The 24,519-nt window shown below is 47.3% G+C and overlaps 1 protein-coding gene across 5 annotated transcripts in view; it reads left to right on the forward strand.

The window, feature by feature from the left end:
- MED15 (mediator complex subunit 15) overlaps positions 1-24,519 on the forward strand; it is a 106,028-nt gene that overhangs the window by 67,429 nt on the left and 14,080 nt on the right. For 3 of the 5 annotated variants that reach the window (XM_069757272.1, XM_069757263.1, XM_069757287.1), the window contains 8 exons: positions 3,375-3,491; positions 4,188-4,324; positions 8,599-8,723; positions 9,959-10,093; positions 10,216-10,279; positions 10,362-10,428; positions 15,494-15,654; positions 15,862-16,028. In XM_069757272.1, the coding sequence (XP_069613373.1) occupies positions 3,375-3,491; positions 4,188-4,324; positions 8,599-8,723; positions 9,959-10,093; positions 10,216-10,279; positions 10,362-10,428; positions 15,494-15,654; positions 15,862-16,028 (973 nt within the window). The remainder of the gene's footprint in view (positions 1-3,374; positions 3,492-4,187; positions 4,325-8,598; positions 8,724-9,958; positions 10,094-10,215; positions 10,280-10,361; positions 10,429-15,493; positions 15,655-15,861; positions 16,029-24,519) is intronic. The other 2 variants (XM_069757278.1, XM_069757296.1) reach the window with 1 other exon arrangement.

Consider the following 24,519-nt stretch of genomic DNA (forward strand, 5'->3'; position numbering starts at 1 on the left):
GGTCCGTATCTATCACTGTACATGGAAGACATTTTTTTGCTTGGTGCAAGCATCGTGGTCTCTCTCTCGCCTTCTTAGTTCCCACCACTTTAGAGTCCCTACAGGCGGTCTGGACTCCGGGCTGGCACTAGGCTCTCTCAAGGGCCAAATCTTCGCTCTATCGGTCTTATTTCAGAGACTCATCGCGTTAAGACTTTTTTTTTCCTTCAGGGGATGTCACTCCTCCCTATCGCATGCCTTTAGAGCATTGGGACCTCAACTCGGTGCTAAGTGCCCTTCAGGGACCGCCCTTTGAACCGCTTCAGGACATTTCGCTGGTCTTTCTGTCCTGGAAGGTTGCCTTTCTTGTGGCGATCACATCGATCAGATGGGTTTCGGAGTTAGCCGCCTTATCCTGCCGGGCGCCTTTCCTTAACTTCCATCAGGAAAAGGTTGTCCTCAGGCCATCGCCATTCTTTTTGCCAAAGGTGATTTCATCCTTCCATCTTAACAAGGACATTTGTTTTTCCTTCCTATTTGTCCGGTCCCTATTCACAGAATTGAAAGAGCTCTCCACACTCTCGACCTAGTCAGAGCTCTGCGTAGGTACGTCTCAAGGACTGCATCCTTCAGAAGAACAGATGCTCTGTTCATTCTCCCAGAAGGTTACAGGAAGGGTCTTGCTGATTCTAAGGCCACGATAGCCAGGTGGATTCGTTCCACCATTCAGGAGTCATGCAGTCAGAAGTCAGCCTATCCCAACGGGGATCAGAGCACACTCCACTCGAGCAGTGGGGGCTTCTTAGGCCATTCGGCATCAGGCGACTGCGGAGCAGGTCTGTAAAGCTGCAACTTGGTCCAGTTTACATACCTTCGCAAAGCAGTAGAATATTCACTCTCGGGCTTCAGCAGATGTGAGTCTGGGCAGAAGAATTCCGCAGGCAGCGGTGTAGCACATCTAAGCAGTTGTTGCATGAAGCCTTAGGGTATATTCACACTATGAGGTTTTTACTGCGGAACCGCCGCGATTTTGCCGCTGCGGGTCCGCAGCTGTTTTCCATGCAGGGTACAGTACAATGTTACCCCATGGAAAACAAAAACCGCTGTGCCCACATTGCGGAAAATCCCGAAAAAAAACCCGCACTGAATTGCTATGGAAAAAAAGGACCATGTCACTTCTTTGTGCAGAATCGCAGCGATTCTGCACCCATAGAAATGCATTGATCCGCTTACTTCCCGCATGGGGCTGTGCACACCATGCGGGAAGTAAGCGGATAATGTGCGGGTTATACCCGGGGTGGAGGAGAGGAGGCTCTCCTCCAGGCCCCGGGAACCATATTTGAATAAAAAAAAAAAGAATTAAAATAAAAAAAATCATGATATACTCTCCTCTGAAGTCTCAGCGCTGCACGCGGCCATCCAGTCTCCGGTTTGCTATGCGACCAGGACCTGCGGTGACGTCGCGGTCACATGACCGTGACGTCACGAAGGTCCTGGTCGCACAGCATCTTTAAAACCGGACCGCCGCCTGCAGCGCCCAGGAGATCGGGACGTCAGAGGGTGAGTATATAATTATTTTGTTTTAACATTACTATTGATGCTCCATATTGCTGCATATGCAGCATCAATAGTAGGGGTAAAATCCCGCAGCGGAACCCGCAGGACAAACCGCGATAAATCTGCAGGGATAACCGCAGCGGGTTTTCCCTGCAGATTTATCAAATCCGCTGCGGGAGAACCCGCAGGACAGGACGCAATGTGTGAATGTGGCCTTAGGCTGCTTTCACACATCAGTTTTTTGCCGTCAGGCACAATCTGGTGAATTTTGGGGGGAGAAAAAAAAAATGGATCCGGCAAAAGTTGCCGCTGGATCCGTTTTTCTCAGACTTGTATTAGCGACAGATGGCCTCACATTTCATGCATTTTTCACCTGATCCGTCAAATTGTTTTTCCGGCGGACGGAGAAAACAGACATGGTAACGTAAAATGAAGGTACTACGTATCGGTGTTGCGTGCACATCATGACAGCAGGAAAGTGTTAAGCATTGCCATTTGTACAATGTGCACGGACAGCTTTTTGTACCACACCCTGGCTATTCTCAAAGCACTGTACGGTTGGAGGAATTGATCAGAAAGATAAACGCCCCCCATGTTTTTGTTGTACCCCAGTGCTAAGGGCGCTGCCATCACCGTGTATGGTGGTCAATAGAAGGACATCCCTTTTGTCCTTGTACTTGACCACCAGCAGGTGGTCGCTACATTGGGCTTTGCTCTCACCTTTTCGGAGTGTCTGCCCAAGTAGCGTCTTCGTGAGGCCTCTCTGATTTTTGCGGACAGTACCGCAGGCTGCGGTAAAGATTTGAAGTGTGAATGGAGCATTGAGTAGAGCCTTCATCATAAAGAGGTTTTCCAAATTTATACAAAATTCCATAAATCACTAATGTAAACTGTGACAAGGCGTTCATGTGATGTCACGACATATAAAAAAAAAACTGACTGCAGTTATAGAAAAAAAAATAAAAATCGGTTATTAGAACTTGTTTTTAAGTTTCCCTTTACCTAGTGGTTGTGCTGAATGGCCGAGAACTGTGCTGGTTGTTTTGGGTTTGCAATATGTTTGTCAGACTTTCAGATTAGGGTTTTACCTGTCTAATCTGTACCATTTTAAAAACTAAATCAAGAAATCACAGCAACGAAAACAATAGACCTAAAAAAAAAATCCTATGTTCCTCATGTCATGTCTAATAATGCAAAAAAAAAGAAAAAATCTTTAAACATCCTCTTCCTCTCCGTCCTGTGTCTGGCTGAAGCTGTGCCCCCCCTCTGCCTTGCCAGGTTTCAATTAAGCCACACCCCGTTATTCAATTTCTGCCACTTCAAGTTGTTTAGCACTGAAAATTTAAAGGGAAGAAACCGGTGGAAAATCCTGCAGACTGAAAAGGCAGATTTAACTAGATTTGGTGGTCCTGTAATATAGGATGAAAGTCAATGTAACTCCAGAACTTAGACATTGGACTTGAGAACTGGAATTTATGGAATCTTCTGAACAAACCTTTTGCAGGCTGTTATCTTTACATCGTGTCTGGTTGCACTTTTATGTAGCTGGTATAAGTGATTAAGTTACTATGTTATAGAAAGGTGAATGTCAAGGTAAAGGCTATACAAGTAATCTTGATGATTTTAGTATTTCTTAATTGATTTCTGGGTCTGATCTGAGTCCACTATGGTTTGTAAGCTTTTAGTGCAGGTGTTCCATGCTTGGGATGCTGTAGTCTTTTGGGGGTGCTTTTTGGGCTCCCCCTACTTCTGGCTTTTGCATGCACTCCTCCCCCTCTCACCGCTTGCACTGCATTTCTTGTTTTACTTTTGTCTGTTGTCACTCTGTCCTCCCAAAGATGATCACCGCAGCTATGACTCGAGGTGGGATGGCAGTAAGGTCGCGGTTCCCGCCCACCACTTCATCTGACACGCCTCCAAGCTCCACCCCAATGGGAGGATCGCAGATCCCACAGGTATTGGCTGACTTGTGGGTGCCAGAGGTGTGACAGTCGTCCAGTCCCTCTTGATTTTAATCCTGTTTGTGGGGGACGGTTACTTTTTTCTGCCCCTTTTCTGTGGGCCTTTGAGTAGTTTCCTCTGTAGCTCTGATGTTTGTAGTTTGGACTGTGGTGCCTAATATTGGTCTCTGTGTATGTGCTAGTGTAACGTGTGCCTGTGAAATAGATTTCAATTCCTCATTCCGTAGAATAGCTAATCAAAATCAATAGACCTTTCCATTAGTGTTCCCTCTATTTTAGCTGATTGATCCTGACTTTTCCTCCCAATAGTGTTTTTTGCTTTCTTCTGCTTGCTTTACTTATATTATAGGTTATCGCAGTTGTGGTGTTGTATCCGGACTTCATATTCTAATACACAGAAGTGTCTAGATAGCTTTTTAGTCTGAACAGTGTTAATGTTGGGTAGCCTGAAGAGAACGTCTTCTAGTAAATACATCTAAAATGTATTTGGCATCCAACAGACTCCATAAATGAAGCTAAATCCATCCCTTGTCATCCAGTTTTCTTTTAAACAGGTGACCGTATCAAGATTAAATATCTCTACAGGTCCAGGAACTAATGTTGCGCACACAAGCTGCTACTACTCTCTTCTTTCATTGATGCTTTTTTTTCTGGTGTTCCTTTTAATTGCAATTGTAATTTCCATTTCAGGTAAATCAAAGTACCATCCCTTTAATGTCGTCACCATCGCCTGTACAGCAGGTACAGACGCCACAGTCCATGCCACCGCCTCCTCAGCCGTCCCCACAACCCTCACAGCCAATGTCTCAGCCCAACTCCAATGTCAGGTGCGCATCTCCTCTTTATGGTTTTCGTACAGCAATGCATATACCCATAACTCCTTCACATGGCCCCCTTTTCTATGCACGGTCATTGCCTCCGTAACAATTAACATTACTGGCTACACTGTCCATTTTCGAGACCTGCTTATTCCACAGTAAATGAGGACCTAGTGTATAGATGTAATGTTCAGCAGCAGAGAACATTGCAGGCTTTTGTTTCCTTTATTTCTGTACAGTTCCCATGAGCTGTTGGTTGCGTTCTGACAATGTGGTGTGCAGTCATCGCCGAAAGTGTTGGCACCCTTGAAATTGTTCCATAAATTGAAGTATGTCTCCCACAAAACTATTGCAATTACACATGTTTTGTTATACATATGTTTATTTCCAAATAGAAAAGGAAAAGCCTCACCGTGCAATAAGTTGTTTGGCTGCTCTCATTAGATGTGCGTGGATCCAGTAACAGTTGGCCACCGGTAATAAATGCATTAGGATCTGCCTCCAAAAAGTTAAATTTAAATCTTTATTCCATCCAGATTAAAATTTGGTCATGCATGGCATAGGATTAAAAAAAAAAAAAAGTTAATTCTGGCTGAAGCCCTCAGTAGCAGAATATTCCCTTTTTCCCTTGTTCATGTTTATTTCCTTTGTGTGTATTGGAACAGCATAAAATAACTGCGAAAAAAATGCAAATTGGGCATAATTTCACACAAAACCCCAAAAATAAGCTGGACAAAATTGACACCTTTCCAAAATTGTGGGTGAACAACTTTGTTTCAAGTGTGTGATGCTCGGTAAAACTCACATGTAGCAAGTAACAGGCATGAGCAATCTGAAAATCACAGATGAAACAAGATAAAAAGGGGATAAGTTGACTCAATCTTTGTGTGTCACACTAAGCGTGGGGAACAGAAAGAGGAAAGAAATGTCTGAGGATTTTGGAGCCTAAATTGTTTATTTTTCAACAATCTCAAGGTTACAAGTCCATATCTAGAGTTCTTGTTCCATTGTCCACCGTGGACATCATAATGAAGTTTACAACCCATTTCACTGTAGCGAATCTCCCTAGATTTGGATGGCAGAGAAAATAAGTGGAGATGAGCGAATTTGAGCGGGTCCCTCCTTATTCGGCACGCTATAGCTCTTACCGAGTAAGTTGCAGCTGTGGAGCTGAACAGCTCATCAGCCGACGCGATCCAGGTGTCCAGATTTCCTCTGCAGCTTATTCGGTAAGCGCTATAGCTTGCCAAATGAGCAGGGACCCGATCAAACTTGCTCATATCTTTTTAAAAAGAAAAAAAAATGTGGCCACGCAGTGTAGTCCATATGGTAGATAAGCAGCCGAAATAAAGTTAAAAAAAACCCAAAAACCTCAAGCTGTCCTGCAGGCTCGGCGTGCATCAGTGTCAGCGCAAACTCTGACATTTCAATGGAATGAAATGCTACACTGTGTTCCAAATTATTATGCAAATTGGATTTAAGTGTCATAAAGATTTAATTGTTTTGTTTTTCAAATAAACTTGTGGATGGTATTGTGTCTCAGGGCTCAATATATAACTGAAATCAATCTTAAACATATGTGATAATTAGTTTTCCAGGTGATTCTAATTTAAGGAAAACTACTTAAAAATGATGTTCCACATATTAAGCAGGCCAAAGGTTTCAAGCAATATGAGAAATAAAAAGGATCTTTCTGCTACTGAAAAGCATTAAATAGTGCATACTGTGAAGAGATTTGTGACTGAAACAGAGCACAGACAGAATTCATGCAGATAAAGGCATAATGAGGAAGGGTTTCTGCCAGACAAATTCATTGGATTAAGAGAGCAGCTGCCAAAATACCATTACAAAGCAGCAAACCGTTATTTGAAGCTGTTGGTGCCTCTGGAGTCCCTCGAACCTCAAGGTGTATGATCCTTCAAAGGCTTGCTGTGGTGCATAAACCTACTATTTGGCCACCCCTAAACAGTGTTCATTAGCAGAAACGGTTGTAGTGGGCCCAGACATACATGAAGACTAATTTTCAAACAGTCTTGTTTACTGATGAGTGTCGAGCAACCCTGGATGGTCCAGATGGATGGAGTAGTGAATGGTTGGTGGATGGCTACCATGTTGCAACAAGGCTGCGACGTCAGCAAGGAGGTGGAGAAATAATGTACTGGGCCGGAATCATGGGGAAACAGCTGGCGGGGCCCTTTAAGGTTCCTGAAGATATGAAAATGACCTCTGTAAAGTAAATAGCGTTTCTGACTGACAACTTTCTTCCATGGTCTAAAAGCAAAACGTGCCTTCAGGAGCAAAATCATCTTCATGCATGACAATGCACCATCTCATGCTGCAAAGAATACCTCTGAATCATTGGCTGCTATGGGCATAAAAGGAGATAAACTCATGGTGTGGCCACCATCTTCCCCTGACCTCAACCCTACAGAAAACCTTTGGAGTATCATCCAGCACAAGATCTATGGGGGTGGGAGGCAGTTCACATCAAAACAGCAGCTCTGGGAGGCTATTCTGACTTCATGCAAAGACGTACAAGCAGAAACTCTCCAAAAACTCAAGAATGCAAGAATTGTGAAGGCGATATCAAAGAAGGGTTCCTATTTTAACATGTAACTTGGCTTGTTAGGATGTTTTGGAGTTAAATAGCTTTTTTGTTCAGTGAATGTGACCTCCTAATGCTGCAAATTCCACAAATGAGCATTTTCAGTTCTTTAAAACATATCAAGTGTTTAGAAATTCTACTGTGCCTAATAATTTGGAACAGTGCATTTTGAGTTTTTATTCATTTTGGAGATTATACTGTTATCATTGGGAGGTTTCTTCAATAAAATTCGATGTATAACGGGTGATGACTTTTATTAGACTGACTGACATTTGCACCGACCCTTTAGGAAAATCCGAGAAAAATGTCATCGGCATAATAATTTGGAACATAGTGTATGGTAGGAGACCCAGGAGGACCCCACTGCTGTCTCAGACATAAAGCTAGACTGCAGTTTGCCAAAAATGTATGTAAGCCAAAATCCTTCAGGGAAAGCGTCTTGTAAACGAATGAAACCTAGATAAAGGTTTTTGGTAAAGCTTATCATTCTAATGTTTACCAAAAACTGAATGAGGCCTACAAAGAAAACCACCGTATCTACAGTCAAATATGTTGGAGGTGCAAAGATGTGACTGTGTGCAAGGCATTATGAAATCTGAAGATTACCAAAGGATTTTGAGTCGCTATATACTACCCAGTGTTAGAAAGCTGGGTTTGTGTCCTAGGTCATTGGCATTCAAGCAGGATAATGACCACAAACCTACTTCAAGAAGCACCCAGAAATGGATGGAAACAATCCTCTGGAGAATTCTGCAGTGGCTAGCAATGAGTCTGGGTCTAAATCCAATTTAACACCTGTGGAGAGATCTTAAAATTGCTGTTGGGTGAAGACACCTTTCAAATATGAGACCTGCAGCAGTTTGCATAAGATTGGTCTAAAATTCCAGATGAGAGGTGTAAGAAGCTTGTTCATGGTTATAGGAAGTGATTGCATTTATTTTTTCCAAAGTGTGTGCAACCAAATATTAAGTTGACAGTGCTGCCAACAATTTTGTTTTGCCCATTTTTGGGGTTGCATGAAATTGTCAGATTTGCCCAGCACCACATGCACTCGCTCACGAGCACAATAAACATGTAATTGCAATAATTTTCTGGAACTATTTCAAGGATAACACTTTCGGCCCTTACTGTATGTGTAGAATTCAGTGAGCCAACATCTGTTCTTTATTCCCATTTCTTTGCAGAAGTAGATCCTGATCCATCAAAGCTTTTAGTCCAGTATTCTGGTGTAAAAGCTTTGAAAAGTCGCTAAATTTATGCATCACTCTGATTTTCACCTCCATTTTGTTATATGTATGTTGAGTGGCGGCATTCGCTATGCCACTAATCTTCAGCAGGGGCTGATGTAAGATTTGTGGCGATGCATGGGCACACAGGTGTATGCCACTCGTCCATTCCCGACTCATGTAGTCATATACCTCTTCATGAATCGGGAGCGTCTGACTCCAGCATATACAATGAGTTGGGCATGTAGTTCCTAGTCAGTTATTTTTATTCTTTTAAGTTGCCTATAGTTTGACTTTTTCAAAGGTCCCCACCCCTCCCCCCTTACCCACTGAGATAGAAAAATGCAGTTTACACCTACATTAATGCAGCACTGTCAGTACTCCGCAGAACGGATTGGCGATGGATTTGCTTGTGATGAGATCATCTCATATTTGTTGCTTTGGTTTTCCAGCTCAGGTACAGCACCCTCACCAAGCTTCATGCCCAGTCCATCCCCACAGCCCTCTCAAAGCCCAGCTTCTGCCAGAACCCCACAGAATTTCAGTGTGCCTTCTCCAGGGCCCCTCAATACTCCAGGTAAGTGTTTCAGTACCTGGCTTAACTTTTCTTCTTTTGTTTATTTCTACAGCCCTTGCTGTCGGCATATACAGCAACATATTTGTATCTACCTGGACTGTATGCAACCCCTGTAGATATGTCCTATGGTGAAGATGCAGCTTTAAGCTCTTTGTTGTGTTTTGGATATATCTAAGCAGGATTGGATGATAAAAAGGGCACTGTATGTCTAAATGGCTTTCACCAGCGCAAAATGACCTGTACAGACACGCTGTTCACTATTGCCATGGCCAACCATGCATCATCTCAGTCTTGGTTTTACAGGAGGGCGAAGATGAGTCAGTGCGGCCCTGACAGCTACATGTTTTCCATCTATCTCCGCAAATCTCAGGCTCTATAAGACAAAGCTGTCAAAATGGAGAAGGATGGAAATACAAATCGGTGGGAAGGTGAACTGTTTGACCTCGCCAAGGGTGCACCATATACCTGTGCTTGGTTTGAGCAGGCATTTTGTGCTGACAAGGGTTGGCGGGGCTGGAAGATGCCTCTTGTGTATTACAGTATGTAACAAACTCCACAATGATTTAAAGGGAATCTTTCAGTAGGATCAACCCTTCTCAGCAGTCTATATGGGCATGTAGGTCATAGGAAGCTGAATAAAACATGATACCTTGATGTCTTATTCCAAAGATTCCATATCATTTTTTTCCTTTTTTTTTTTTTGTTAATGAGATTTTTCAGGTCCGTATACTGGACATGGATCTCCCTGAGGATCTGCCTCGAGGGCTTATTATAAAAAGGCCTTACCAGTGTGAGACATGTAAATAAAACAGAACAGTAGAACTGAACTTTGTCTCATAACAAACACATCGTCTGCAGCTGTTACAGCTCTGCTGTATTGTTCTTTTGCAATCCTGTGTGTTCATGTGAGATGGAACCTGAAGATGTCAGCAGGCGTTACAAATGACATTGGTAATGCCCCCTGTCATTTATAGTGAGCTCTGGATTCTCATGAAGATCAGCATCTGGCCCATAGTCCTGAACAGCTCATTTACATGTAAGAAAAACATGGATTTCTGTTATAAGACATTGGATCACAGATACCAAGGTATCATTCTATTCAACATTCTATCACCTACTTGCCCATATAGACTGCTTTTGTTTTTCTTATTCTTAAAACATAACTTTTTTTTATTTTTTTTGATGGGGTGATGTTCATATATAGAATTTTTCTTTTTTTTTATATGATCATTTAGGCAATCCAAACTCTGTAATGAGTCCTGCAAGCACCAGCCAGTCAGATGAACAGCAGTACCTAGAGAAACTGAAACAGCTTTCCAAATATATAGAGCCATTAAGGCGTATGATTAACAAGATTGATAAGAATGAAGGTGAGCACCTACACTTTACAATAGCGCTGTTTGATAAGTACATGTGTACGGAACCTGGTACATTCATTTCAATGGTTCAAATATTCCTTAATATAATTCAGTCTGACCATGTGAACTTTCAGATCGCAAGAAAGATTTAAGTAAAATGAAGAGCCTATTGGATATTCTGACTGATCCATCAAAGAGGTACGAGTATGCGGACTTCCAAGAAATACTTTTTCAGGACCTTCATTTTTCTGTATTTTACATTTATTTTTTCCTATTAAAGGTGCCCCTTGCAGACCTTACAGAAATGTGAAATTGCTCTGGAAAAGCTAAAGAATGACATGATTGTGGTAAGCAATGTCTCCCACTATTCCGTTTTGATTTTAAAAATCTGCTTGTAATATTGGTTATCTTGTGACCAAAAGATCAATTCGTAAAAGAAAAGTGAGTTTTAAAAAGACCTGAATGCATAATCAAATTACTTGCCATGTGCAGTATGAATCAGATCATGATGGCACAATTGCAGCCAGGCATATTTTTCTCTGAAATGCTCCAGCGTTCAAAGGTAGCGAGACCAGACTAGTCGTTTTACGTACGCGTGACTTTTCCCAACTGTTACAGATGATTGATGCGTCTCTCCCTAGGTATACATGAGAACCCTGTCAATCTTCAAGAGTGGTACAGGAAGGAGACAAGAGAAATGTTGTCTCTGGCTATGGTCACTGGCCGACTCTTCAAACCACATTTCTTGTCGGCTTCATTGGAGGACACAGAGAACCATGGAATAGTCTGCTGCCACGTAGAGACTGACATGATTAGATACTAAATTAAAATTTGCTCCTCCCCAGTAGACAACTCGCTTGCTAGCCTCAGGCTCCCTCAGTTTTGTGTTTTTGTGTAGCGTCCGTTAAAGGCAAGGCCTGTCTTGGTCGTTGGACGTTAACATCTTTTTTTTTTTTATTTTTTTTTTATATGGTTAGTCTTCGGTGTAACAGGGTGTAATTGTGCACTCTGTTTTACCCACGCACTGATGGAGAGTATAAGCTGTAATTGTAGAGTCTATGGCCAGACCAGAGTACCTTGTCACTGTTGGTGGTCAGGCACTGGGGTAGTGGTCTATAAGCCAGCTAGGTGCTGCCCAACATGGTGCACGTGTTGAACGGGGTGAAGATTGGATTTTGGGTCTTCAGGACAGGTGAGTGTATCCCTGTGGCATCACTTTGTTAGTTTGTGATCTAGTCCAGTCAGTAGAACTCTGGTTACTGTTGTGGAGTGTTTGCCATTGGTTGCTGTGGTGCCTTGGGAGCTCCAACCATCTCGCTGCGTCGGACACTCCTGCATCAGCCAAGATCCAAGCGGCCTCACTTTACCAGGTCTCCCTCTCAGAGAAGACATCCAAGATCTTTCTCACCCTCTCAAAAAGTACACTCCCCAACGCTCTGACTCTAGTTCCAGCTCAGAGTCTGTAGGTTTATCAGATGGGGACGTTAAGGGAGATGGTGGAAAGCCTGGTGTTGGCTGTTTAGGTGTGATGTCAGATGACCTCCTCCCCCGCCCTCCGCTGAAACGGGTTTCTTTAGGAGAGGTTGGCGTGTGGCTAAGTCCTACAGAAGGCATGGGAACACCCTGACAGGCATTTTCAGAAACGCAGTCATATGGAGGTGTTATACCAGTTTCCAGCGGGGTTGGTGGCATCCTGGTCCACTGCGTCTGTGGTAGATAAGCCTGTACCTTTCCTATGTAGGAGCACTACCTTACCTGTTTCTGAAATGGTGGCTCTTAGAAAGACATATTGAGTCTGTGGGGTCTCCAAGACCACCTTTTTAAAGGAGCAGGCTTTGCCTTGCTTTCATTGCGACCTGGTTATCCAAGGCAGTTACTGCTTTAGCAAAATATTTGTGGTGCAGTATCCTGGCTGGTTACCAGAAGGTGGAAGTAGCAGATATTGCAGATCAGATTGTGCAGGCAGATAGTTGTTCGGCATCATTAGATGCGGCTGAATGATCTGCCCAGGCAGGAAGCAATTGTGTGGCCGTTCGTCTGGTCTTATGGCTCAAAGTATGGAGAGATTTGGCCTAGAAGAAATCTTAGAGGTTTACCCTGCCAGTGGTTGTGCCTGTTCTGTACTAAATTGGACACCCTGCTTCGCCAGGCCAAGCCGTCCATTTCAAAGATTGGGGGCTTTGCAATTCCACCCTTTTCAACATTTCCCAATTCCAGTGGGTTTTGGCCATCAGGTCAGACCCAGAGGTCAAGGAGACCATACTTTAAATCTACTCCTGCCGGGCATTCCCTCTGTTTCGGTTGGGAAGCCCTCTGGTTACAGAGGCTGTAGAGGAGATGACATCTGAAGGGTGGCCCCTCCCACTCGAGGAGTCTTCCCTGAGTGAGTGAGTGGCTGCCTCCTCTTCTTCAGAGAGGCATGGTTGTGGGTCAGTCAGCGATTTGAGTCAGAAGTCGTCTCTTCTGGCTACAGGATAGTTTGCCGCTTTTCCGTGAGATAGAGAGAGATATATATTCCCCAGTTTGTCAGTTTCGATCAAGCCATGGCATCCCTGCTTCAAGCAGGAGTAATGAGCATTCTACTCAAACCTATTTTGTCATCCCTCAAAAATATGGTTCAGTAAGACTCATTCTGGATCTAAGATTGCTGAACAAATGGGTGCGGCTGTGTCCCTTCAGGATGGAGTCGCTGTGGTCAGTTGCAGCTTCCATGGAGGCCGGAGAGTTTCTGTCCCCTATAGACATTCAGGATGCCTATCTTCATGTACCTATCTTTCTGGCTCATCAGTGATTTATTCACTTTGCAGTCAACTAGGATCACAGTCAGTTGAGGGATGAGATTCTTGGCGTAAGTGGTAGGTTTCATTCAAGGCCCCTACATAACACACTGTTTTGACGTCTGCTAACAATCTAGACCGTCCAGTCCTCCTTCCACTTTGCTGTTGCCACTCTTAGGTTGTGGTTGACGTAGTCCCTATTAATCCAGGATTGCTCCTTCCATCCCATCCAGTGGCAGGTTCTGACCACGAATGCCATTTTTATCAGATGGTGAGGGCCATTTTCCACCCCTTGTCAGTTCTAGGATCCTGGAACAGTCAGACTCCTTCTGATCAATGTATTGGAGCTCAGAGCCGTCCGTCTGCCTCTTCTACATTGGCAACACCTGGTACTAGGATTGCCCATTAGTATCCAATCATACAATGCCACAGCTGTGGCCTATATAACTGTCAAGGGATGTGGAGATACTGAAATGGGGAAGAGGACAATGTTCCTCTGATCTTGGCGGTTCATCTACCCAGAGTGGACAACTGGGCGGCAGACTTTGAGCCTCCAGCACATAGAGGTCATAGAATGGGCTCTTCACCCAAAGGTGGTCACATAATTTGCCGTCGGTGGGGCACACCAGATGTAGATCTGTTGGCATCCAGATTAAACCACAAGGTACCAAGATTCGTCACAAGATCTCGGGATTCTCAGGCAGTCGCAGTTGAGTCATTAACAAGTCCTAGTTCTCCCTTTTTTACCCATTTCCTCCTTTGAGAAGTCTGAGCAGAAAACGTAGTCAAGGTAGATAGAGGAGATTCCAGTTATCATTGCATCAGACTGTCCTCGAAGGGCCTGGTACGCGGATGTGATCAACCTTTTGGCGGCGGTTCTTTGAACTCTTGCTCATCGTTCAGAGCTTCTGTCTTGGGGTCTGTTCTTCTACCACAATTTAGTTGCTCAATTTAACGCCAGGGCTGTTGAAGTCAGCATTCTGAGGTCAGCCGGTTTGTCAGAATCTGTCATCCAAACAATGATTGGGGTGCGGTTTTCCTCCTCGCTGCACATCGATCACCACACTTGGAAAACCTACTTTCGCTGAAGTCAGTCTCTTGGAATTTCTCCAGTGTCCCTTTCTCTGCCTGTACTGCTCGCCTTCTTGCAGTCACAGTTGGAGTCAGGTTGGGTGCCTAGTTCTCTCAAGTGACAGGTATCGGCCTTGGCTTTATTTTAGAGAGCTGTGCCCTCTAGTCCCTCAGGTCAGGACCTTTCTTCAGAGGGTGGTCTAGCTCGTGCTACCCCATCTGCCCGCCCCTCTCCCCTCAAACCCCTTTTCCTGATCTGTGGGACCTTATCCTAGTCTTAGAGGCTCTTCAATCTCAATCTTTTTGAGAGCCTCAGAGATTTCAGCTCTTTATCCTATAAGATAGCTTTCCTAATAGCCATCACCTCTATTAGGAGAGTATCTATCTGAGCTTGCGGCTTTTCCTTGTTGAACTTCTCATTTTTTTAAAATTTTTTTATTTTTTTTCCCTGCACCAGGATCAGGTGTTTATACCTGTTCTGTCCTTCCTCCAAGGTGGTTCTAGCTTTTCTCCTCAACGAGGCGTTTTGCCGTGCACCTTCTCATCCGACTGAGAAGGCTCTGCATAAATTAGGTGTTGTCGGGGGGTATGGTGTTGCTTATCAGCCACTGCCCCATTTTAGAAGTTCTGTTACCCTTTTTTTGTCACCTCAGACGGCCCTCGCAGGGGCCTTGCCGCCTCTCAGGCTACTGTTGCTCATTGGATTAGAACGGCCATCATTCAGGACTATAAGGTGTATCCCAAGATGCTGGAGTCTTCCTGGGCAGTTCACCACCATGCATCAGTCCTTCAGCTCTGTAAAGCATCTACTTAGCCATTGGTACATTCCTTCTCCAAGTTTTACATCCGTAGAAGCAAAGGTGTGTACACTCTAAGTCTTGGCAGGAAGATTTTGTAGGCCGCAGTCTGTCTTGCTTCGGCCTGAGCAAGAGTGGAGAATCTGGTAGTAACCGTATATTTATTTTTCCAACCCCCAGGGACAGCTTTCGGACGTCCCATGGTTCTGTGAACCCCAATGAAGTGGCTGAGAAACTAAGATTTATGGTATTGTAAAAATCTGTTTTGGTTTTGTTTGTTTTTCTTCAGTAGTCTTCCTTGGGGGACACCGCACCCACCCTCAGTTGCCCGGTTGGGCATGCATTTGTTTCCGTCTCTTGGGGTGTAATTTAATTATTTTTCCAATTGCTTTAATGTTTTGTTATTTTGGTTTTTTTTTTGTTTCTCTTACTGTTTCCTCACTAAACGGAGGGAGCTTGAGACTAGCAGGTGAGGTATAACCTGCTGGGTAGGAGCCAATTTTTCATTTAGAATGTAATAAGTGCAAGGTGACAGCAGACTGTCCCACAATTCTGTATCCTTGATTGAAGACTACCGAGAAAAGAGATTTTTGTCCTCACCATAAAAAAAACATAACTTTTCTCTTCAACGCCTGGCTGTAATTGTGTAGTCAGGCTCTGACTCATTCTGCCTGTTTGGGCAGCATGAATCTGCTGACAGGTTCCCTTAAATTTTTAATGATGGTCCACTGAAATTACTGAAATTTAGTCTGGTCTTTTACCTCTAGACAACGCCACCTCCTCCGACTGTTCCTTCTACAAAGCAGCAATATCTGTGTCAACCATTATTGGATGCAGTCCTGGCAAATATTAGATCACCTGTATTTAACCACTCGTTGTACCGGACATTTGTACCAGCAATGACTGCTATCCATGGGCAGCCCATCACGTAAGTTAGTGCACCCCTGACTTGACACTACTGAACCAATGACATGCAATGTCTAAGTAGGCAGCAATTGAATCTACACATTTCTGATATTTAATCATTATTTTACAATATGTATTAATTACTTGATGTCTTCACAAGATCGTAGGGCAACTTAATCCAGTTTATATGTTCTAGAAAATGTCTGATGGAGGGATGTTGTCATTTTAGAGCCCAAACAGTCATTCCCCGAAAGAGAAAATATGAAGATGACGAGAGACAAACTATTCCGAATGTTCTCCAGGGGGAGGTTGCAAAGCTACACTCTAAATTTTTGATCAACTTAGATCCTTCCCATTGCAGTAATAATGGAACTGTGCATCTCATATGCAAGTTGGGTGAGTTTTGATATCCTAGGACCTGTATTTCTGTATATAGAAACTCTTCTTACAATGTCACAGGCTCTGGATTACATAGGAGCCGCCGGTTCTTCTGACTTGCGAGCTGTAGTAAGTACTTGAACTCACTATGAAATAAAATTTCTGGGGAATTTTGTTAGAAATAATGGAGGAATGGCACAACGCAAAGATCTAACACCTTATCATGGCTAACACCATATTAGAATGTAAGGAAGGAGTTGTAAAGTCTACAGTAACTTAAAGGGGTATTCCCATATCTAACATCTTATCCCAACATGTAGTAGGTGTAGTAATATTAGCAAATGCCTCCAGTAAGAAATGTAGTATAGTTTTCTGGATTCGTTGTTGTTTTCCCCATGCAGTGCATTGCAGTAGCTTAGGTCTCCATGGTTAAGACCGCTAACTGTCACTGAGTGGCTGTAACCATGGATACGTGAGCTACTGCAATTCCCTTCGCATGGGGAAAGCGACATAGCTAATCAGAACTACACCCCACGTGGCTATGATCGCTCTGATTGGCTGTTGCACTTTCAACAGCCAATCAGAGCAATTTGCAATATTTCACCTATGAAAAGTGGTGAAATATTACAATCCAGGAATGGCCGATGCTGCATCGGCCATGGCTGGAAACCCTGATCTGCCCCCCTCCACCGATCTCCTCCCCAGTCCTCCGTTCTGTGGTCCGTCCTCCTGTCCGCTCCACCCATCCTCCTCTCCGCTCCCCCCGTGCTCCGATCCACCCCCCGTGCTCCCCCCCCCCCCCCCATACTTACCGAGCCTCCCGGTGTCCGTCTTCTCCATGGGCACCGCCATCTTCCAAAATGGCGGGCGCATGCGCAGTGCGCCCGCCGAATCTGCCGACCGGCAGATTCGTTCCATGTACATTTTGATCACTGTGATAGGTTTTATCACAGTGATCAAAAAAAAAAAAAAATGGTAAATGACCCCCCCTTTATCACCCCCATAGGTAGAGACAATAATAAAATAAAGAAAATATATTCACTTTTATTTTACCACTAGGGGTTAGGGTTAGAACTAGGGTTAGGTTTAGGGTAAGGCTATGTGCACACGTATTCTGGTCCTCTGCGGATTTCTTTATCGCCTCTCATTGGGGGACACAGGAACCATGGGTGTATGCTGCTGCCACTAGGAGGCTGACACTATGCAAATAAAAAAGTTAGCTCCTCCTCTGCAGTGTACACCCCACCGACTGGCATTATACTCTTCAGTTTAGCTTAGTGTCAGTAGGAGGTGGACACGGGTCTTTCATTAGACCCTTATCTACCTCAATGTGCGTCGTTTTCTTTCAGGTTTTCCCGGAGGGATACAGGGTGAACAGTCACACCTGTAGTCCCACAATGCGGACTATGAGTACGGCGTGTACTGCCACCCCGTATCCTCATAGATCCCTCTCCAGGACCAAGATCCTAGCACACAAGCGTGATCAGAAGTCCGGTCCTGGCTCCGTCCCCCACCCACTCGCCCACCAGAGCCTGTTGGTTGGAGGAGACGAGGACGTCCAGCTCCACGGACGTCTAACACCTTCTACGGCTTCAGGTTAGTAATGGACGGCGTGGGATGTTTAGGTGAGTATTCCCCTCCCACCGATCCCTAACCTTAGGTCTATTTTCAAAGACAGTCATGGGGGGGTCCCTGTGGATTCCCTGTTACAGGGGCGATCGTGGGGCGTCTCTTTATTGGGAAGTTTTCCACACTGCGGCCACATTTTTGTTCTGTGCGGGCCCTATAGGCAGCTGCGCTGCTGGTTCTGCGGCTACACTTTCCCTGGCTGTTTGCGCGGCAGCTGCGCCGCTTCTCCCTGCTCGGCGGCCGCACCTTCACAGGCAGCGGCTCTGCCTGGTCTGCGGCCGTACCTTTGTTTCCATGCAGCGCGGCCCCTACAGGCAGCCGCGCCGTTCTCTCCGGCGGCCGTACCTTGGGAGGTGACTTGCGTCCGCGGTCCTCTCCAGCGGCGCCGGCTTCTAATACAGGCCCCGGCTCTTCCCGGGGCCTACTTCCGGCGCCTGCACCGGCGCTCCCCTCTTTTCCGCGGCGGTTGCCGCGCCTATCAGTCGGGCGGCGCCCGCACTGTTTTTTGCGCCGCACCGCCGACTATCCACCTTTCTGCGGTCACCGGCTTCTAATTTAGGCCCCGGCTTTCCCCGGGGCCTACTTCCGGTGACGCGCTCCGCCCACTTCCTGTATCATCGGGCGGGCTTTCTCCCGCCCGACAAACTCTGCCCTGCATTCCCCACCCACCGGCGCCATCTCGGCTGGCTCCGCCCCTTCCTCCACGCCGCTTCTGGAAGCTCAGGGCACGAGTTTTCTCCATCGTGCCACGCACCTGCGCCGGGGAACTTCGCAGAGCGCTCTTTCTGGGGACACAGCACTCCATCTGCGCCGGGGATCCACAGCATCTTCCTCCAGGCCTGCAGCTCCTGGTATCCGGGTTTTTCGTCTGCCGTGAGTAGCTCTGCACTGCAGACTGACACCCCCCCCTCTGCCCCACTGTCCCCTAACCTGCTGGCATTTTCTTCAGGGACCTCTTCAAAATGTCTAACTCTAAAGGGGGCCGCTCTCGCCCCCCTACTTCATCTTCTGCCTTAGTCACCTACTTTGCATGTGCGTCCTGTAACAGCAAGCTTGCCTCAGGTCAGTCCTCCCCGCTGTGTCAGTCCTGCAGCAACCCGATTGTTCCCACCGCCCAGGATCCCCCGGCTGTTCCGCCAGAGAGTGATCCCCCCATCCCAGGCTGGGCCGCCTCTGTCACAATCGGTGGCCGATTTAACGCGGGTGTCTCAAACCCTGGTGCCCGCACTGGATCGGTTACCCCTGCAGACCCCTGCCGTGGCCAGCGGGTCGCAGGAACCGCCGCCCAAGCCCTCCTTGATAAGCCACAAAAGGTCCAGACAGGAACGTCGGTCTGAGTCCTCTTCGCTCTCCATCTCGCCACTCGGCCCTCCCCTGCGGTCGGCGTCCCCTCGACCCTCCTCCCCTGAGTCAGGCGAGGCACTCTCTGATGTGCCCTCGGAGGATATTTCGGAGCTGGATTCTAACCAAATCGCCACCATGAGGGAGATGGTCCAGAATCTCATTGTGGCAGTAAACCAATCTTGTGGCATCAAGGATCCCTCTACGGAACCCGCAGATCAGGTGGTTTCGTTTAGACAGGCCAAACCACCTTCCAAGTTTTTTGCTCCTCATCCTGAATTCGAGGAAATCATGTCCAGAGAGAGAGAGAGAGAGAGAGAACCCCACTAGGCGTTTTCAGAGGGGAAAACGCCTGGGTGTGTTATATCCTTTTTCTCCAGAACTTACCGCCAATTGGACGGTCTCTCCCTCGGTGGATCCACCTGTGTCCTGGCTGTCCACCAACACGCTGCTTCCTCTGTCCGGCGGAGCATCTCTGAAGGACTCTAACGATAAAACTATAGAATCCTTTGTGAAGTCAGCCTTTGAAGCGGCTGCAGCGGCTATTTGCCCAGCCTTTGCTTCCACTTGGGTTTCTAAATCCATCTCCAAATGGGCCAGAGAGCTCCGTCGAGGTATCCTGGACGGGGCGCCCCCCGTGCAACTAGCGGAGCTTGCCAACCAGATTTCCCACGCCGGTGAATACCTGGTCTCTGCCTCCCTGGATGTCGCGTCTTGTGCAGCTCAGGCCTCCAGCAATGCCGTTGCCATCCGCCGCACCATTTGGCTCAAGGCCTGGCAGGCGGACTTATCTTCTAAAAAGTCCCTCACCGGTCTGCCCTTCCAGGGCTCTCGTCTCTTTGGTTCCCAGCTGGATCAAATTATTAAGGACGCCACCGGGGGTACAAGTTCTCTTCTCCCCCAGGCTAAGCCCCGTCGCCCTCCTCCTAGACGGCAGTTTCGCCCTTTTCGGCCGTTTCGTCGCTTCGCTGCGTCGAACTCCTTTTCCCAGCAGCAACAGAGGCCACAGGCACATCAAGAGAAGAAGGCGGTGTCCTTTAGGCCCACTCCGTCCTGGCGTCCTCGCTATTCCCAGGGTAGATCCTCCAGGCCCAGGACTGGAAGATCCACCTCCGCATGACTCTTGGCAAGACTCCAGCCCAACTCCCGGATTGGGCGGCTGTCTTCTCCTTTTCAGGGACGTCTGGGTTTCCGCAGTAGAGGACGCTTGGGTCAGGGAAGTTGTATCCTCGGGATACAAAATAGAGTTCGCTTCCAGACCCCGGGATCGTTTCTTCCAATCCCGTCCTCCAAGAGATCCCGCTCTTGTTCCGGGCTTCTTCGCAGCCATCGCTTCTCTGCTCAAATCCGGGGTAATCGTTCTCGTCCCAGAAAAGGAACGGTACACGGGTTTCTACTCGAACCTCTTTGTGGTACTGAAAAAAGACGGCAAGGTTCGTCCCATTCTGGACCTCAAATTGCTGAACAGGAGAGTTCGCCTGAGACACTTCAGGATGGAATCCCTTCGTTCAGTAATTGCTTCCATGGAGGCTCAGGAATTTCTATGCTCTATAGATATCCAGGACGCCTACCTACATGTCCCGATATTTCCCGGACATCACCGTTTCCTGCGCTTCGCAGTGCAACGAGATCATTTTCAGTTCGTCGCCCTGCCGTTCGGTCTCGCAACCGCGCCAAGGGTGTTCACGAAGATCATGGCGGCGCTGATGGCCATCTTGAGTCAGTGGCTTGGTCCTTTTTTCCATACCTCGACGACATCCTCATCAAGGCTCCATCCTTTGCTCAAGCCCACAAAAGCCTGTCCATTGTTCTTGACACCTTAGCCCGTTTCGGGTGGCTGGTCAACCGGAAGAAGTCCTGCCTTATTCCTTCTCTGCGCACCATCTTTCTGGGCATGCTTTTCGACACTCGTCAGACCAGAGTCTTCCTTCCCAAAGACAAGAGATCCACTCTTTGTCGGGACATACGCTTGCTCCAGGGTCCTCGGCCTCCCTCCGTTCGGCCATGAAGGTTCTGGGGAGGATGGTAGCTACATTGGAAGCGATTCCCTTCGCCCAATTTCATTCGCGACCCCTTCAGCAAGCCATTCTGTCTCAGTGGGACAGGTCTGTCTTCTCCCTGGATCGGCCGATCAGACTCTCTTCTCGGGTCAAGCGGTCCCTCAACTGGTGGCTGACGTCATCTCTCATCTCCCAGGGCAGGTCCTTCCTTCCAGTTCACTGGCAGGTGGTGACAACGGACGCCAGCCTGATCGGCTGGGGTGCGGTTTTTCGCCACCTGACGGTTCAGGGCCGTTGGTCGTCGCAGGAATCAACTCTGCTAATCAATGTCCTCGAGATTCGGGCCATCTTTCTGTCCCTCCGCCACTGGGAAAGGATCCTCTGGGGCCTTCCAGTCCGGATCCAGACGGACAACGCCACGGCTGTGGCATATGTCAACCATCAGGGGGGGACCTGGAGCTCCTTAGCCCTTGCCGAGGTATCCAAGATCCTCCTTTGGGCAGAGGCAATGGTTCCGGTGATATCCGCGGTGCATATCCCCGGCGTGGACAACTGGGCCGCCGACTTCCTCAGCCGCGAGGGTCTCGCGGCAGGGGAATGGTCCTTGCATCCGGAGGTCTTCCATCAGATTTGTCTTCGATGGGGGACTCCGGATGTGGATCTCACGGCGTCTCGAATCAACAGGAAGGTTCCGCAGTTCGTCTCCAGGTCCCGCGATCCTCTCGCAGTGGGCGTCAATGCTCTGGCCATTCCTTGGTCACAGTTCGAGCTGCCCTACCTGTTCCCACCCCTTCCATTACTTCCCAAGCTGTTGAAGAAGATCAAAGCGGAAGGGGTGCAGGTCATCCTGATCGCCCCGGATTGGCCCAGGAGAGCTTGGTTCGCGGAGCTCGTCAACCTTCTCGCGGACGCTCCCTGGCGCCTTCCAGACAGGCCCGATCTGCTGTCCCACGGTCCGATCTGCCACCCGAATTCTCGGTCGCTCAGTTTAACGGCGTGGCTGTTGAGACCGCGGTTTTAAGAGCGTCCGGCCTTTCGGACCGGGTGATTCACACCATGATTCAGGCTCGGAAGCCTTCGTCTTCCAGGATCTACTACCGCACCTGGAAGGCTTACTTCCGTTGGTGCGAGTCCAACCGCGTTCCGCCTATGGTTTTTTCCCTGCCTTCTCTTTTGGCCTTCCTTCAGGCAGGACTGGATTCGGGTCTGGCTCTTAGCTCCCTGAAGGGTCAGGTCTCTGCGCTTTCCATCCTTTCAGAAGACCTTGGCCTCTCGGCCACAGGTTAAGACCTTCTTTCAAGGGGTAGCCCATGCTGTCCCGCCGTACAGAGCCCCTGTGGAGGCATGGGACTTAAACCTGGTACTGGACGTTCTGAGGGTTTCTCCCTTTGAACCTCTTAGGGAGATTCCTCTATCAGTTCTATCTTGGAAGGTGACCTTTCTTGTGGCCATCACGTCTATTCGCCGCGTTTCCGAGTTGGCGGCCCTGTCTTGCCGCCCTCCGTTTTTGGTCATTCACCAGGACAAGGTGGTCTTCCGGCCCCCACCTTCTTTTCTTCCTAAGGTGGTTTCCACCTTCCACCTCAACGAGGACATCGTTCTACCTTCCTTTTGTCCAGCTCCGACTCATCCTCTGGAGCGATCGTTGAACAAGCTGGACCTTGTCAGGGCAGTGAGGATCTATCTGGACAGAACGTCCACTTTCCGGAAGACTGATTCCTTTTTCGTCATTCCTGATGGCACGCGCAGAGGCCAACCGGCTTCTAAAGCGACTATTGCTCGCTGGATCAGATTGGCAATTTTGGAGGCTTACTGGGTCAAGAACAGAGTGCCCCCTCCTGGGATTAAGGCTCACTCTACCCGGGCAGTCGGCGCTTCCTGGGCGGTGCACCACAGGGCTTCCGCCCTACAGCTTTGCAAAGCGGCAACTTGGTCTTCCATCCACACGTTCGCCAAATTTTACAAGGTCCATACCTACGCTTCGGCGGACGCCAGCCAAGGCAGAAGGATCTTGCAGGCGGCAGTGGTGAGTCCTCTGACCTGATGGAAGTCTGTCTTTCCCACCCGTGGGACTGCTTTGGGACGTCCCATGGTTCCTGTGTCCCCCAATGAGAGGCGATAAAGAAAACAGGATTTTTGGTTGCTTACCGTAAAATCTGTTTCTTGAAGCAATGTTTCTGTTGTTATCTGTTTTATGACTGTTCTCACGTTTACAGTTCTCAAGTTTGTGGTTATGGTTTTTCAACCTTGTTCTTTTCTCCTACTGCTTTCTCACTAACTGAAGAGTATAATGCCAGTCGGTGGGGTGTACACTGCAGAGGAGGAGCTAACTTTTTTATTTGCATAGTGTCAGCCTCCTAATGGCAGCAGCATACACCCATGGTTCCTGTGTCCCCCAATGGAGGCTTCAAGAAACAGATTTTACAGTAAGCAACCAAAAATCCTGTTTTTTCCGCAGCGGATTTCATAAATTCGCAGTGCAAAACCGCTGCGGATTTATCGTGGCTTTACCGCGGTTTTTCTGCGGATTTCACTGCGGTTTTACAACTGCGGTTTTCTATTGGAGCAGTTGTAAAACCGCTGCGGAATCCACAGAAAGAGACATGCTGCGGAATGTAAACCGCTGCGTTTCCACGCAGTTTTTTCCGCAGCATGTGCGCAGCGTTTTTTGTTTCCCATAGGTTTACATTGAACTGTAAATTCGTGGGAAACTGCTGCGGACCCGCAGCATTTTCCGCAGCGTGTGAACATAGCTGAATTCTAAGGGTATGTGCACACGGTGCGGATTTCGCTGCGGATTCGTAGCAGTTTTCAATCAGGCTTACAGTTCCATGTAAACCTATGGAACACCAAATCCGCTGTGCCCATGGTGCGGAAAATACCGCGTGAAAACGCTGCGTTGTATTTTCCGCAGCATGTCAATTCTTTGTGCGGATTCCGCAGCGTTTTACACCTGTTCCTCAATAGGAATCCGCAGGTGAAATCCGCACAAAAAACACTGGAAATCCGCAGTAAATCCACAGGTAAAACGCAGTGCCTTTTACCTGCGTATTTTCAAAAATGGTGCAGAAAAATCTCACACGAATCTGCAACATGGGCACATAGCCTTAGGGTCAGGGTTGGAATTAGGGCTAGGGTTGGGATTAGGGTTAGGGGTGGGTTAGGGTTGTGGTTAGGGGTGTGTTGGGGGTAGGGTTGTGATTAGGATTATGGCTAGAGTTAGGATTAGGGTTAGAGGTGTGTTGGGATTAGTTTTGGAGTTAGAATTGAGGGGTTTCCACTGGTAAAGCACATCAGGGGTCTCCAAACGCAACATGGCGCCACCATTGATTCCAGCCAATCTTGTATTTAAAAAGTCAAATAGTGCTCCCTTCCTTCCAAGCCCCGACGTGCGCCCAAACTGATTTACCCCCACATATGGGGTACCAGCATACTCGGGACAAACTGGGCAACAACTTTTGGGGTCCAATTTCTCCTTTTACCCTTATGAAAATAAAAAATTGCTTGCTAAAACATCATTTTTGAGGAAAGAAAAACTT

This window comes from Ranitomeya imitator, chromosome 1, assembly GCF_032444005.1.
Source record: "Ranitomeya imitator isolate aRanImi1 chromosome 1, aRanImi1.pri, whole genome shotgun sequence".
Lineage (NCBI taxonomy): Eukaryota > Metazoa > Chordata > Amphibia > Anura > Dendrobatidae > Ranitomeya > Ranitomeya imitator.